The 13,812-nt window shown below is 39.0% G+C and overlaps 1 protein-coding gene across 7 annotated transcripts in view; it reads right to left on the reverse strand.

Moving 5' to 3' along the window:
* The window catches only part of Rabgap1 (RAB GTPase activating protein 1), a 161,632-nt gene that overhangs the window by 17,912 nt on the left and 129,908 nt on the right, over positions 1-13,812 (reverse strand). For all 7 annotated transcript variants that reach the window (XM_005382509.2, XM_005382508.2, XM_013513144.1 and 4 more), the window contains 4 exons: positions 11,699-11,824; positions 10,796-10,939; positions 8,860-8,901; positions 8,481-8,609 (listed from right to left, as the gene is read on the reverse strand). In XM_005382509.2, the coding sequence (XP_005382566.1) occupies positions 8,481-8,609; positions 8,860-8,901; positions 10,796-10,939; positions 11,699-11,824 (441 nt within the window). The remainder of the gene's footprint in view (positions 1-8,480; positions 8,610-8,859; positions 8,902-10,795; positions 10,940-11,698; positions 11,825-13,812) is intronic.

Here is a 13,812-nt window from a genome sequence, read left to right on the forward strand (position 1 = left end):
TTATGAAATTCCTAATGCCTGTCATGAAATAAGCATGAAAATACTTAAATGAACAGAGATATAGTCTCCACTCTTAAATGCCCAAGACCCATTCTTTCACTTACTTTTAAAAATAACCTTTCACTTGAATTCAGGAAGCAGGAGATGCTTTGGACTCAGACTTAGCTCTGAATTGTACACACTGCTGATTCCTATTAGAAGGCTTTGGAAATCACAGCTTCCCACACAGAGCACAGTTGCCCTCAAATTTGAAATTCAATTCTTGTTCTGTTTAAATGTACTTTCTGGGGTGGGAGTAGGGGAACCCTAACAAATTCCTACGGTAAAACTGGGTTTGTAATTTAGCATACTGGTTCTCACACTGTTAGGGACAGAACCATTTTGAAAGTCTACTAAGTGCATAGCCCTTCCCCTTTTAAGAGCACAAAAGTCAACTTTCCCCTTTCCTCCCATAGTAAAACATCTATGTACCATTTCAGAAGGCCCATGGGCCCTCTGAGGTCCACCCATGGTCCCAAGTTAAGAAACCGAGAATTAAAAGGTATAGATTTGGTAACTGCCAGTTTGATATTTTGGTAGAAGCACAAGTTCAATTTGTGCTCCTCTTTTGGCCACGTACTAGTCAATAATCTTTCACAGGATATGCACAATGTGTTCTCTTAAGATACGTATTATTCACCCTAGTGAAGCCTCTGGAATAGGCAACAATGTCAAGGGACATAAAAATGGAGAAAACCTGGTGGGAGTGAGATGGCACAGCTTGTTACTAAGACCTCAAGTCACCGCTCCGCCAAAGACCTATCGTGTGACAGAGACAACTTGCCTAATTTCATTAGCACCTGTTCACCTGTAAAAATCATTGCAGTTCCTTTGAGAACAACTGTTATAAAGAGCAAATGACATAAAATGTATACAAAGTGTTCAAAAGGCTACCTAGCACACAGTGAGGTCTTCTAAATAAATAGTACTTATGACTTTTTGTTGCTGATATTGCCTGGCGTCCTATCCTGAATTAAGAGACAGCAATCCTCTGAATATACACTGCAAATAACAAGCCACTTAAAGTCCATTTAACCCAGAACAGCATGAAACATGCTGTCCTTTGGAAGAACAGCTGATGTTCACCTTTGCTTCAGAAGTGCTGTAAAGGTACCTCTGCACGGCCAGACTGAAGCATGTCGCATGGGCGAGTGGGTACATGGCTGAGAAGAGATCTGGTGCGTTAAGGAGATCTTGATTTCAAAGCCCTCAATGCTTGGTGTTGTGGTAATAGTAACAGGAGTAACAGGAAGCTAAGTAAAGAACACATGTCTATCTATCTTCCTGTTTAAGAATGCTTGGGGAAGGGCTGGGGATTTAGTTCAGTGGCACAGTGCTTGCCTAGCAAGACACAAGGTCATGAGTTCGATTCCCGGTACCGGGGGAAAAAAGCCAAAAACCAAGGGGAAAAAAAAAAAAGAATGTTTGGGGCAGGGACTGTGCTTTTCAATTACTGATTTAAATAACCCAAGATTTGCATGGGTCTTTCATGATAATAAGATGCCTCTGAATCTATCTTATCCCCAGTACAACTCTTAGACTTGGGTAAAATAGGGATTATCATCTCAATTTAGTGATAAGGAGTGACGAGGTAAATGACTTGTCCAAAGTCAAGAACCCCATGTTACAGGGCAACATCAGCACAAAAATGCAAATCTAGGGGGACTATAATTTCTTATCTATCTTCATAGCATGCTCAGTACTGAGCAGTTTTCGCCACACAATAAAATCTATAAATGTTCATTGACTTGAACTGATTTAAGGAAAGAAAGTACTCCAAATTCCAGGGGAGAGGAGGCCAGAAACAGGGAAGGTCGAAAGAGCCCTGGTGGCAGCTACTTTAAAGACATCATCTTCTTTAACTTTAACCCTGCTGTGTTAACCTGCCCTGGGCAAAGCCAGGAAAAGAGCGAAGTCTGTGGGACTCCTAGACCTGTGCTCTCTGCCACTCGAAAGGAACATTTTATTTGATTTCTGAGCCTTTTTATTTGTTTACATAGTTCACTGGAACTCCTTCAAAGATCATGAAATAGGATGAATTTCTAGTTCTATTCTCTGAGTAGTTTTCTAAAATACCACAAGAAAATTAGTAGCTGAGGCCCCACCAGGTAAGGACCAAAGAAGACCAGACCAGCTTATTAAGGGGAGAAGGTAGTGCAACAACTGGTAACATTTAAGGTTTTTTACAGGGAAAGAACAGCTCACTCAAAGGTTTCCTCATGAAATCCAGTTCAAAAGGCAAGAACAAAGAAATAAAACTATAGTGTATAGTCATAAGGACAGCTATAACGCACACAAGTTTCACATTTAACACAGAAACTGAATTACACATTACTACATGACCAATGTCACCCAAAAGAGCCATAAGTAAGTGGCTCTTGTCTCGTTCATTCAATCCTTTCATTTACATTAAAACACAGTGACTAATTCAGAGTCTGCCTCTCCTAGGATCTAAGCACTGCTTGATCACTTACTAACACTCTTTAAGAATTTACTTAATTTCTCTAAGCTTCAGTATACTCATCTGTTAAAGGACCTTGTTATCACTTCTATCTAGATGCCCTCCCCAAACTCATGCACTCATAGGTGGGGCTTTTTGGAGCTGGCTAGATCTAGGATGTGTGATATGGCGATTGAGAGTTCATGGTACTAAATTAAGACCCTTGACTGGAATTGGCAGAGTTCTGGGTATGGCTGAACGGATTTACTGAAGACAGAAGCCCTGGCCTAGGTATATAAAGCATCACCCAAATGATCTGTAGCCTGGATGAGATAAAAGGGAAAAACAGGGTCGCTGCTTGCATCTTCCTGCCTGCTCTGCCATGAACTATTTCTTCTCTGCGATGCTCCTCTTCCATGCCAGCCTGCCTTGGAGCCCGCCAATTATGGACTGAAACCTCTACAAACTGTGGAGCTGAAATAAACCTTTCCTCCTTTACCTTTGGGTGTCAGGTATTTTGCCTCAGAAATGAAGAAAGTATTTCAGACCTTATGTGGTCTCACTGTGAAGACTAAATCACTTTCTGAGGGTACTATGTAATAAAGTCTGAACGTTATCAGGAAATAAGACTGATGAAGTTTCTGCCCTCCTATAATCCTCAGAGAGCTTATAATTTTAAAACATATTAACTGCACAAATAATCTGAACTGAGTGAAATTCAAATTAGTGTTACTTTTAGTTTATGAATAAAAAATATCCCCCAAGGGCAAAATATTCCTGGATGCCGAAGGATTTTATGTTTCTCTAATAGCAACTGTTCAAGATCACACTGATTTGGAGATATCAGTATTTGGTTTTCATCGAATCTTTTCTTACAGGTGGCCTGGGGTCTAGCAAACTCACTTTGTGTTTGAAATAACAAATTCCAAGCAAGCAATGGTTGAGAAGCTACACTATACCTAGATCAGGATTCTTTAGCAAAATAGTTGAACATTCAGGTGTGACCTCAGGTTCGAGCCATCTCTTACAGCACAATTCCTGCTTCCTCTGAATATTAGCCTTATTGAACTTGCTCTCCAAAGTCCGTATGTGGGACATAAAGGAAGAGCTTCCCGCTCATATTTCTTGAGCCCAAAACTAAAAAGACCTAGGGCTCCCTCCCCGCTTTTTTGTAGTTGAGACAGGCTCTATCTATGTAGAGGAGGCTAGCCTTAAATTCTCTGTGTAGCCCAACCTAACCTTGAGTTCTCAATCCTCCTGCCTCAGTCTCCTGTTTTTTGTTTTTTTTTTTTTTGTATGTGTGTTTTTTCAATTTCTAAAGATTATTCATGGCACAATTATGAAGACGAAAGTGCGGGGGAGCTTCCAGAATCATTCATGATGTGGAATATGTTAAAGCAGAATGAAATACTGTATCAGCAGTGGACATATTTTTTTCTCTCAGATTACTGACTCATAAAGGTCACTGACAGCTAAGTGAGACTTGATGTAAAGTTTTAGATTAAGAACAGGGGATCTAACTCCTCAAGAAATAAATTCAGTTCTACAATAAGCTCACTTTAAGGAGAAAATGAGAGAAGGGGAGGTATAAAACACCAGAAAAAAGAAATAGAGGCAAGTAAGGACAGCCATAGAGAAAGATTTACAGAAAAAACCGAGATTCACAGGCACAGAGACTATGAACCTTTTGAGCAATACACCCACCTTGTGGCCATTTCAGATACTGCCACAAGAAATTTAATTCCTGTACTTTCGCAGCAAAAGGCAGCAGAATGGAGTAAAAAGTATTGGGAATGGGGAGTCAGAAGGCCTGAGTTCCGCTAGGGTTCCTGTCAGTGCTACCAGTCCCACTTGGATAAGTCACTTGATTTCCATGAGCCTCAGTTTCCACACTTATTAGGGCCTCCTGATATCATGTACCAGGAGGAAGAAGAAAGAGGCCTGTAAGAATGATACCAATACCAGAAACTGTAACAGAATCATAATGTTAAGATACAGCAATGACACCACAAGAAACTTTGCTTCCAAGACGTTTCTAGGCAAGTGAAGCAAAGTATTCCCAATACCCATGTTAATTAGGAAATACTGTACAACAGAGTAAAGCAAGGTATAATTTAAAAATGGAATAGAGTATAAATGAGTTGCACAGTCAATTTCCTTTGTAAATCCTACTGCAAAAGTTAAAAAACTAGCTTCCAACCCATTTACATATCCTGAACCCCCTTTTCCATACCTAAAGGGGACTCCAAGGTCAAAGGTCAGCATGTGCACTCCCTATACTGACTGGGGCCTTCCACCACATGCAGACCACAGAATGGTCCTTGATGCACAGGCCAATGAGTCTTTTTAACTTGAGACTGGAAAATCATCACTGTGGATTATCAGTATGCCAATAACTGACTCAACTACTATAATTCCCTTAATATTTCCTGGTATTAAGTACACTAGCAAGACTACTAATCCTCACTACAATGTACACAATTATCACTTTTTAGCAGAAAAATCCCACTCTCCAATGTCCTGGTGAACCTGCAGGCTTCTCATGCTGTGGATGAATTTCAAGAAAAATTACTAAACTGTCTAAAATATATGCAAATAGAATAATCCAAAATATACCATAAACGTGCAAAGTTCTCCAAGGCTATAAGAAATTATGTATCTAAGTAAAAATATATTTGCTATGCAGGCATACTGAAAACAGCCTTCTCAGTCTTCACTCATTGAAAGCATAGGTAAAGGGGAAAGAAAGACATTAGATATCTCTCATCTGGACTATGGAAAGAAAGGATATATACATACTGTATTATTAAAGTATCTCAAGCTAAGATACTTAATCCAAAAGGTAAAACACCTGGCTGTAGCTCCTTTTAAGCCTTGCCCAAATGCACATCATCTCTTCTCTGTAACTCAGTCGAAACCCAACAGCACCTTCATTCCCCATTCCTTCTTTCTCCCTCTCTCCTTCCCTCCCTTCACCTACAGTAGTAATTATATACCAGATCCTGTTCTTGGTGCTAAGGATTCAGTGGTAAACAATTCAAATCTCTTCTGCTGCAGAGCCCCCCCTCCAGTCTGGGAAAAGAACACAAGGTAGGAGGTAAGAGCACAAAGGGCTGAAGGAGGCTGCTTCCGCAGATAGAGAATGAGGTGACAAAGAACCATGCAGACAGCTAGATGAACATTACACGAAAGACTGGTCAGTGCATAGGCCTGAGGGGGTGGACAAGCTCAGTCTGTCTTAGGACAGTAAGTAGGCCCAGGGGGACCTGAACTGGAAAAGCCAAGGGCAAATGAAATAGGAAATGAAATCAGAGAGATTGCCAAGGCCAGACCTTGTGGACCACGTATATGGTGTTCTTAAATTCTACTGTGAGACAAGCCAACAGAGTTTTGAAACAAGGAAGAGATGGAATAGAGGAGCTAGTGAGGAGGCCACTGTGGAAACAGGAAACGATGGTGTGGTGAGATTGGGACATTAGTGATGAAGATGGTGATCTGAGTCAAAATATACTTTACACTCAGATGTGGAGTGTGACAAAAGATGCACCAAGCACGACAGTAAGGTTTCTGGCCTAAGCAACCAGGTACCACTGAGATGGGGACAATGCACAAGGAGCAGGTTTTGGAGGGGAAGAAATAAAGAACAAAAGGAGGCGGCATCCTCTGTGTGGAACAGGGTGGAGGTGGGAAGAGTGATTCTGCTTGAAAAAGCAGAAGAAATTAATATCCATTAATTCTCAAGACCTTACTCATTTCCAAGCGCTACGTTAAACACTACACATATGATTCTGTTGTTAATCCTCACATATAGAGGCACTTGTGGTGATACCTCAGCTCACAACCTTGATTCTTTCCATGATTCTGGTTGCAAACCAAGTTGGATGAGAACTGAATTAAATTCAATGGCTAGGTTCAACGTTGACCTAATGGGAACTTTGATTTGGTTCTTGGCCAATTTAGTCTGTGACCAGAATCGTGGACAGAACTGGGTTCATGAACTAAGGTGCCCCTGTAATCAGAACCTGCCACATGGTAAACTATTACTAAATTCTAGCTAAAATACCCGTGAAGTGTGCAATATTTTAATCTGTATGGAAACTTTTAACAATTATTTTAATTTCTGGAAGTTCTAATTCCCTGTGTTTTCAATTCCCTAGTCATTTTATATTATGATTTCTATTGTTTCCTAGGCTAACAGAGCTTTGTATTCTTTTAACAGACCAGAAAGCCATTCCAAAGACCTAGCTCTATGCAGAGATCTCAGTTTCAGCTGCCTAAGGGCCCGAAGTCATATCCACTATGCATGTGTGAACCTTGATATCCAAATCACTATATATGAGTCCATATTCCCTTGGGATGCGGCTGTTATCAATTTACACATATTAGCTTTGAGCTACCTTCAGGCACCTGTACATTTCTTTTTTTCACTGCAACTACATCCAAGTACTTGAACATTTCCTGGGTTAGATTTTATTTAGCTTCTAGGTACTAAAAGCAAAGTTGTCTGAATTAACAACTCAGTCTGACACTTAACCAGAACCAGAAGTCCAATCCTATTTTATAGATGAGGAAATGGAGCCTAAACAGGAGAGAAGTGACTGAATTCACACCTCCAAATCCAAGTCCCTATTCTAATTTATAGATAATGAAATTCAGCTTCACGCTGATCCTAGCTCTACTCAAGTCATATAATGTGAACATAGTCTCATATGTAGTGTGTATGAGTCTGAATACAACTATTTATTCTGCTCCAATGCCTCCACCCTGAAATTTGAGACTAAATTTCTTTAATTACTTGTTCTTCTTTAAATGTACAACTACATGAAAATATGAGCCAAGCAGATAATGCATCTTTTTACCTTAAGAGAACTGTATAAGTCATGAACGCCATATGAAGTGATAAAACTGAGTGGGTTTTCTCCATATATCAGTTTCATTTTAGAGAATTTATAACCATAACAACAAATGCTGAAAGTTAAAAGAAAAAACAGTAGCAATCGTGAAACCTCAGTTTTGCAACTAACTCACTGTAGGCCTGAGAGACTATAGCCTCTTTGTGTATTGGTTTGTTTTCAAAATGGGAAGAGTAATCAGTAATACCTTTTCTAGATTCTAGAGGAGAAGAGGCAATAAGATAAAATGTATAGTCATCCCTCAGCATTCTTGGGGGCTTGGTTCCAGGACTGCCCTCAGCTACCAAAATCTGAGGATTTTCAAGTCTGTTATATAAAACGGCCTAGAATTTGTATATAACCTATGCACATCTCCCATATACTTTAAATCATCTCTAGATTTCTAGTAACCTAATACAATGTAAATAGTTATACTGTGTCATATAGAGAATAATAAAAAAAATCTATACGTGTTCGGTACAGAAGCAATTTTTTTTACTAATATTTTCAGTCTTCAGTTTGTTGAATTCATAGATGCAGAACCCACAGATACAAAGGAATAACTGCATACCAAAATATTTTGGAAAGATAAAGGTAAGAGTTATATGGTACAAACTGAAACATTATCAACATTACTAATAGACTATATAGCCCTAATCCCCAATTCTAAAATCTAGAGTACTTCAAACTCAGAAGCTTTTTGAGCACCAACATGACACCACAAGTGAAAAATTCCACACTTCATCTCATGTGATACTTCAGAGTCAAAACACAAGTGCACTGAAAATACTGTATGAAATTACTTTCAAGCTACTGTAGAAAGTATACATGAAATAGAAATGAATTCTAGGTTTACAGTTGGGTCCCATCCCCAAGATATTTCATTATGCATATGTGAATATTCCAAGATATAAAAAAAAAAAAAAACAAAACCTGAAATCTTAAACACTTCTAGCACCAAGCATTTAGGATAAGGGATAGTCACCTATTTTAGCATTTACATGTTTGAATATTAATAGTTTTTATAAGGAAAAGCAAGACATTAACTGAACAAAAGAATTAGCTGGGCCACGAAAAACAAATCTTAAGTAATGAAAAAATTATTGTACCTTCATGTTGCAGGCTAATTCCATTAACTTTTTTGCATTTTCTTCTGAGCGGTATCTCTTAGGAAGCTGAACCCTGAAGAATTTCAAGGCACCTTCAAAGTCTGTCACCAGCAGATCATCCTTGGAAGTCTTGAAGAAAGTAAGAAAATACAACCACATAGAGAAAAGTTTTCCTTTGAAGGTGTACAAGGAGTGTTTCATAACCCCAGGACTTGGAATCCCAAAAGATATTTCTTAGTCTTTCTCAGAAGCCACCCTCACACACTGACTATCGGAAAACACTAGAACATAGTGACCACTTAGAATGACAGTGAGATTAATACACTGCAAGAGCTGCAGAGGGAATGCCAGATAAGTCAGCTTATGAACAAATGTGTACCTTTAATAATCCCAGGGCGACATTAAAAATAACACTTATTCCCTGAAAGAGAAAAGAAAAATAACATTTTCAGTGTTTATATCTGGACTCTAGATTGTTTGTCCTCAGAATATCTCACAATTGTAGAGAAAGGCAAAAATTTAAGTACGCAAATAGGTATGTTGGAACTATCTTAGGAAATAAAAATTGCAGGGCTAACACTGAAAAGCCACTTAACATGTTCCTGCTGGCTTGAACCACCTGTGGTACAGGCATGACTGTCCCCTCAGGCAGCTTGTACTACTGGAGGTACAAATGGATCTAATCGTTTTTATTGGTCTTTTACTAATAAAATTAATAAAAAGTCACCCAACGGGTCAATCAGGCATATATCAGTGGTTCAAGCCACCCACTGGGAATTAAAGGCCACATAGGAATTAAAGGCCTGTTATGAACGTGTTAAAGTAGACCCAATCTCCCATTTTTCTCAGAAACTAGCTTTTCTAGTCACATTCTCATGTTCAACAGGAAAGAATGTTTTTCCATAGTCCACGACTTCAAATCTTTAAAGTTTATCAGTGCCATAAAATTGTGATTGATCAAGAAATAACGCTTAATGGAATTTTCCCATATATTTTGCTATCCCAATCCCAGTATAGCAATTCTATGAAGTCTAAATCCTGGAATACAATCTGTTCAGGGCTCCCTTCAAACTGCCATTTTTTACCAATCTGGGATCATGGGGATAAGAAACAGATGAGGGAAGGCATTAACATCTGATCAAATTAAATTATTTTAAGTTTCTGGGCCCCAGTTTCTATAACTAATATCCTAACAGATTCCCAAGATAATTAGTTGCAAAGTTTGAGTAAATTACTTAGCATGTCACCTGGCCCATAGTAACTACTTAACAGATAGTTGTTTATAATAATGAGAAGCTACACACAATTTAAAGGTTTGAGATCAAAACATGGTTACATAAATTACGGCATATCCAAGTTAGGATATTGGCAGCAAGTAAGAACGTATTAGGATACTTGGCAGCAAGTAAGAATGATGGTATCTTGGTAATATTTATTTCCTAAAACTGTATCTTAGAATATTTCAGGTAAGACGGTAGACACAAATGCTTTATGGATTTTTATATGCTGAATATGACATAATTAAAAAGGATAGCATAGATGTGTATGTATCATTCTTTTTGCTTGTATTTCTAAAATTTCTAAAAAATCCACATTATTTTCATAATTAGTTTTTTTCTTACACACATACCTCTCAAAGCCCAAAAAACATGTTATGGCAAAGGCTGTTATTTACGCTGCTATTTTTTTCTTCATTAATAAGCCCCAGTTTTTACAAAATCTTAGCCAATCCCTGGAAATGCTAGAACTTCAGTGAAGGTCTCTTTAATCTTTATTTTTTAAGGCAAAGTTTCACTTTGTAGTGCACACTAGCCTTGAACTCCAGGCAATCCTCCTGCTTCAGCCTCCCCAATGCTGGGATAATAGGTGTGCACCACCATGCCCAGCTGGCAGTCTCTCTTAAAAAGAGAGGATATACCTATCCCCAATCCAAACCCTCCTGCTCTGAACAGATATAGGGGCTAGAGCTCTACTCCACTAAATGATAAGACCATCCTCTAGGCAAGGTAGGCTACTACCAACTTTCTATTTTCTTTTACATGACAAAGAAATTTTTTTTATTTAGTCACTGTTATCTTGGGCTTCTTAATTAAATGTAGCCAAACCTACTATCAATTAATACAAATGTCTAATTTCTTAACAGAGAGCACCTTTAACAAATGTGCTCAATAGCATTAGCCCAAGGAACAGTCACTTCAATCCGGATTTTCTAGCACTAACATACATTAACTGAGAAGGATGAACTATGTTATCAGAGGTGACACAGGAAGTATGCTACAGACAAAAGCCAAACTGCTGTGGCCTCTAATACATACCTCACTTAAAAGCAGGTCGATGATATGGAAGACCATATAGAGAGGGAATTTTGCAGTGAAAAGCGTAAGAAACCACTGGGAGGCATACATGTGTGCTTCAAGGCTGATATCCAGGAAGTGGTTGTACAGGTCAGGAATGTATTCCTGAAATAGCAAACTAATTAGTTCTGGGCACATATGCAGCTATCCCATTCCCTCTCAAGAGGCTCATAAATCTGCTAGGAATAGGCCAAAAATAGTCGCATAGTTGTGTTTTTCTAAAAATCTCTCCAGGGCTCAGAAGAACACTTATCGTCTGGCACTAAGCTAGCACTCAGCTCTCTTTTCCAGACCACAAAGTAGCTCTGAAGAGGAATCCCCAAAATGGTGACAAGTATTCAGAAAGGTAGTTTTTCCTTCCAAGTTATGAAATATCTGGGAAAGCCTGTTTCACTTTTGTTATGAGATTTCTAACCAATCATCTTTAGAGACTTGGTGAGCACTTTTTGACTAAATTCGCTGTGGAAAAGGTCCCTACGAAGTCATCTGTTTTTCTGGGTGTTTAGGAGACTGCAAATCCAGCTCATAGTTTTCAGGTTCACACTGTATTAACCTTGGCATCCTCAATCACATGGTGAGAAATGGAAACATAAAAGCAGTCCTTCACTATGGATACTGCCAGGTCCTCAATCTAACTCTCCTTAGTCCTACACTTTTTTTTTTTTTTTTTTTGTCTTTTTGAGACAGGGTCTCACTATGCAGTTCAGGCTGGCCTTAAGCTCATTCTGTAGACGAGGCTAGCCCTGAACTCGCAATGATCCTCCTGCCTCAGCCTCCAGAGTGCTGGGATTACAGGCGTGCGCCACCACACCCATTTCAGTCCTACATTCTTTTTGACCAGCATAAACTGGTTTCTCTTTTTACCTGCATGAGGCGTTCCAATTGATAAAATTTGCAATGCAAATCTTCAAAGTTTTGCTTGAAGAGTTCCCTGAGACCGTAATCAAACATGATCTTGACCAGAACACTGAATGCCTGTTCTTCAGGCATCTGCAACAGATAGGCAGTGAAAGGGGGGGTGTCACAAAACATATATGTAAGTTTTGTAAGTGCATTAAATTCATTCTTCAATTGTCTTACCAGGAAAAACAGTGGTATATGGAAACACAGACCTAAAATTTGGTTTTATAAACTTCATCCACTCAGCCAAGAAATGTTTAATGATGCCTACTCTGTGTCAGCACCATCCCAGTCCTCAGCTGGGGTAAAGTAACTGCAATATGAATTAGGCAAAGACGGGTAACAGGACTTTACAGGAGAGTAAAGTCCACTGGAGGGAGGCAGTAATAGGCTTTGCAGGGAGAACAGGATTTGAGAGCAGCTGGAACAGGCTGATACACACAGTAAGTTTAATCTTTCCTATAATATGAGGCCTCTGTTTAATCATTTTACCTCTCTTAGTTGGTATCTCATTCTACTAAAATTGTTTTCTTCTCTATTATTGTTAAAAAAATATAGCTTGTAGTTAGGTATGAGGTCACCCTGAGGTACATTAACAAATTCAATGCTGGCCTGGACTGCATAGAAATATGCTATCTTAAAAAAAAAGTTTGTTATAGAAGAACCTCATACATTCTAGTGCTTTCCAATATTTAAAGTACAACAGTAATGCTTGCAATAGTGCTGTAAAAACCCTACTTGACTTCTGTTTACAAATACTGCCCATTTAAAACAGTACATACGTCTTCCATAGCTTTATGGAAAAATACTTTCCTGGGAATCTGACAAGATGTTTAGTTTTCAAAATAGAAGAAAGGCAATGATGATGTTATTTCAGGCTTGGTGTGATTGCAGCACGCCTTCAAAAAAAAAAAATCAAGAAAGTGGGCGGGATTCTGTAGAACAAGATGAGGAAGGTGGGCTGAACACAGAAATCACTGAGAATAAAACAGGGCCAAAACGCAAATCAGATTAAGCAGTAAGTGAGAAACAACAGAACTCCTTGTTGATGGAAAGATATCCTGATTGGGGCAAAAGACAGATTCTCTTGAGGTCTTTGTCATGGAAGGCAACCTCACCTTCCCACATGGGAGGGAGAAGGGGCCCAAGTGTTTCTGAGGCAAGGTAGCCCATGTCCTCTCACAAGGAACCATGCACGTTAATACTGCAGCAGCAGCGTGGAGTTTAAAACAACACACTGAGAATTGGAAAAAACATTCTCAAGAGGTTGTGACACATGAATAGTGACAAATGTAGGACTGAGATTGAGAAAATGATAAACCACATAGGTTTGTAAGACTGAGAAAACTTGACTACAACATTTAAAAAATGATTTAGCAGTATCACAGCTGTAGCCTATTTTTACATGATTAAAATACCACCCAGCTGGGTTCACAGTTAAGAAGATTTTTGTTTTACCTGTTTTGCAGCCTACACAGAATGACTTAAAACCTTTCAGAGGTTTCTCTCTGTGGACTCCCCAGTCTGGCCTTCATGGCTGCTAGCAGGCCCATTTCCCAGCTCCTTCCCTTCCCCCCTCCTCACAGGATGTTTCAGTCACACTGTCCTCTTCTTTTAAGTCCTTCCTTATACGTACAGAAGTGCTTCTGCACTCTAGGGCCCCCGACACAGCATGCCAGCCCCTCTGCTAGTAACGGTCTGCTTTTATAATGGTTTCATTACTACCATAACGAAAGAAAATGAAAAAAGGTTAAATGACACCAAATGTAACAGCTCCATCATCAGTGGATCATGGTTAAGAAACAGGCCTGCAGAAGGACTCTACAAAGTAGACAGAGACTGAATGTGAACTGTGTGTCAGACGTTAGTGTATCAATGCAGACTTCCTTGCAGGTGATCATGGTAATATGGTTATACTGCAGAATACATCTGCCCTGACAAGAAATATGCTTTGTTACTTAGAAGTGACATATCTTGATATTTGTTATTTCCTTTCAAAATACAATTTCAAAGTTTTTTTTTTTTTTTCCAAAAAGAAAATGTGTAGGCAAAAAGGAGTAAAAGAGATACAGAGAGAA

The sequence above is a fragment of the Chinchilla lanigera genome, unplaced genomic scaffold (genome assembly GCF_000276665.1).
Source record: "Chinchilla lanigera isolate Chin_1 unplaced genomic scaffold, ChiLan1.0 scaffold00018, whole genome shotgun sequence".
In the NCBI taxonomy this organism is placed as follows: domain Eukaryota; kingdom Metazoa; phylum Chordata; class Mammalia; order Rodentia; family Chinchillidae; genus Chinchilla; species Chinchilla lanigera.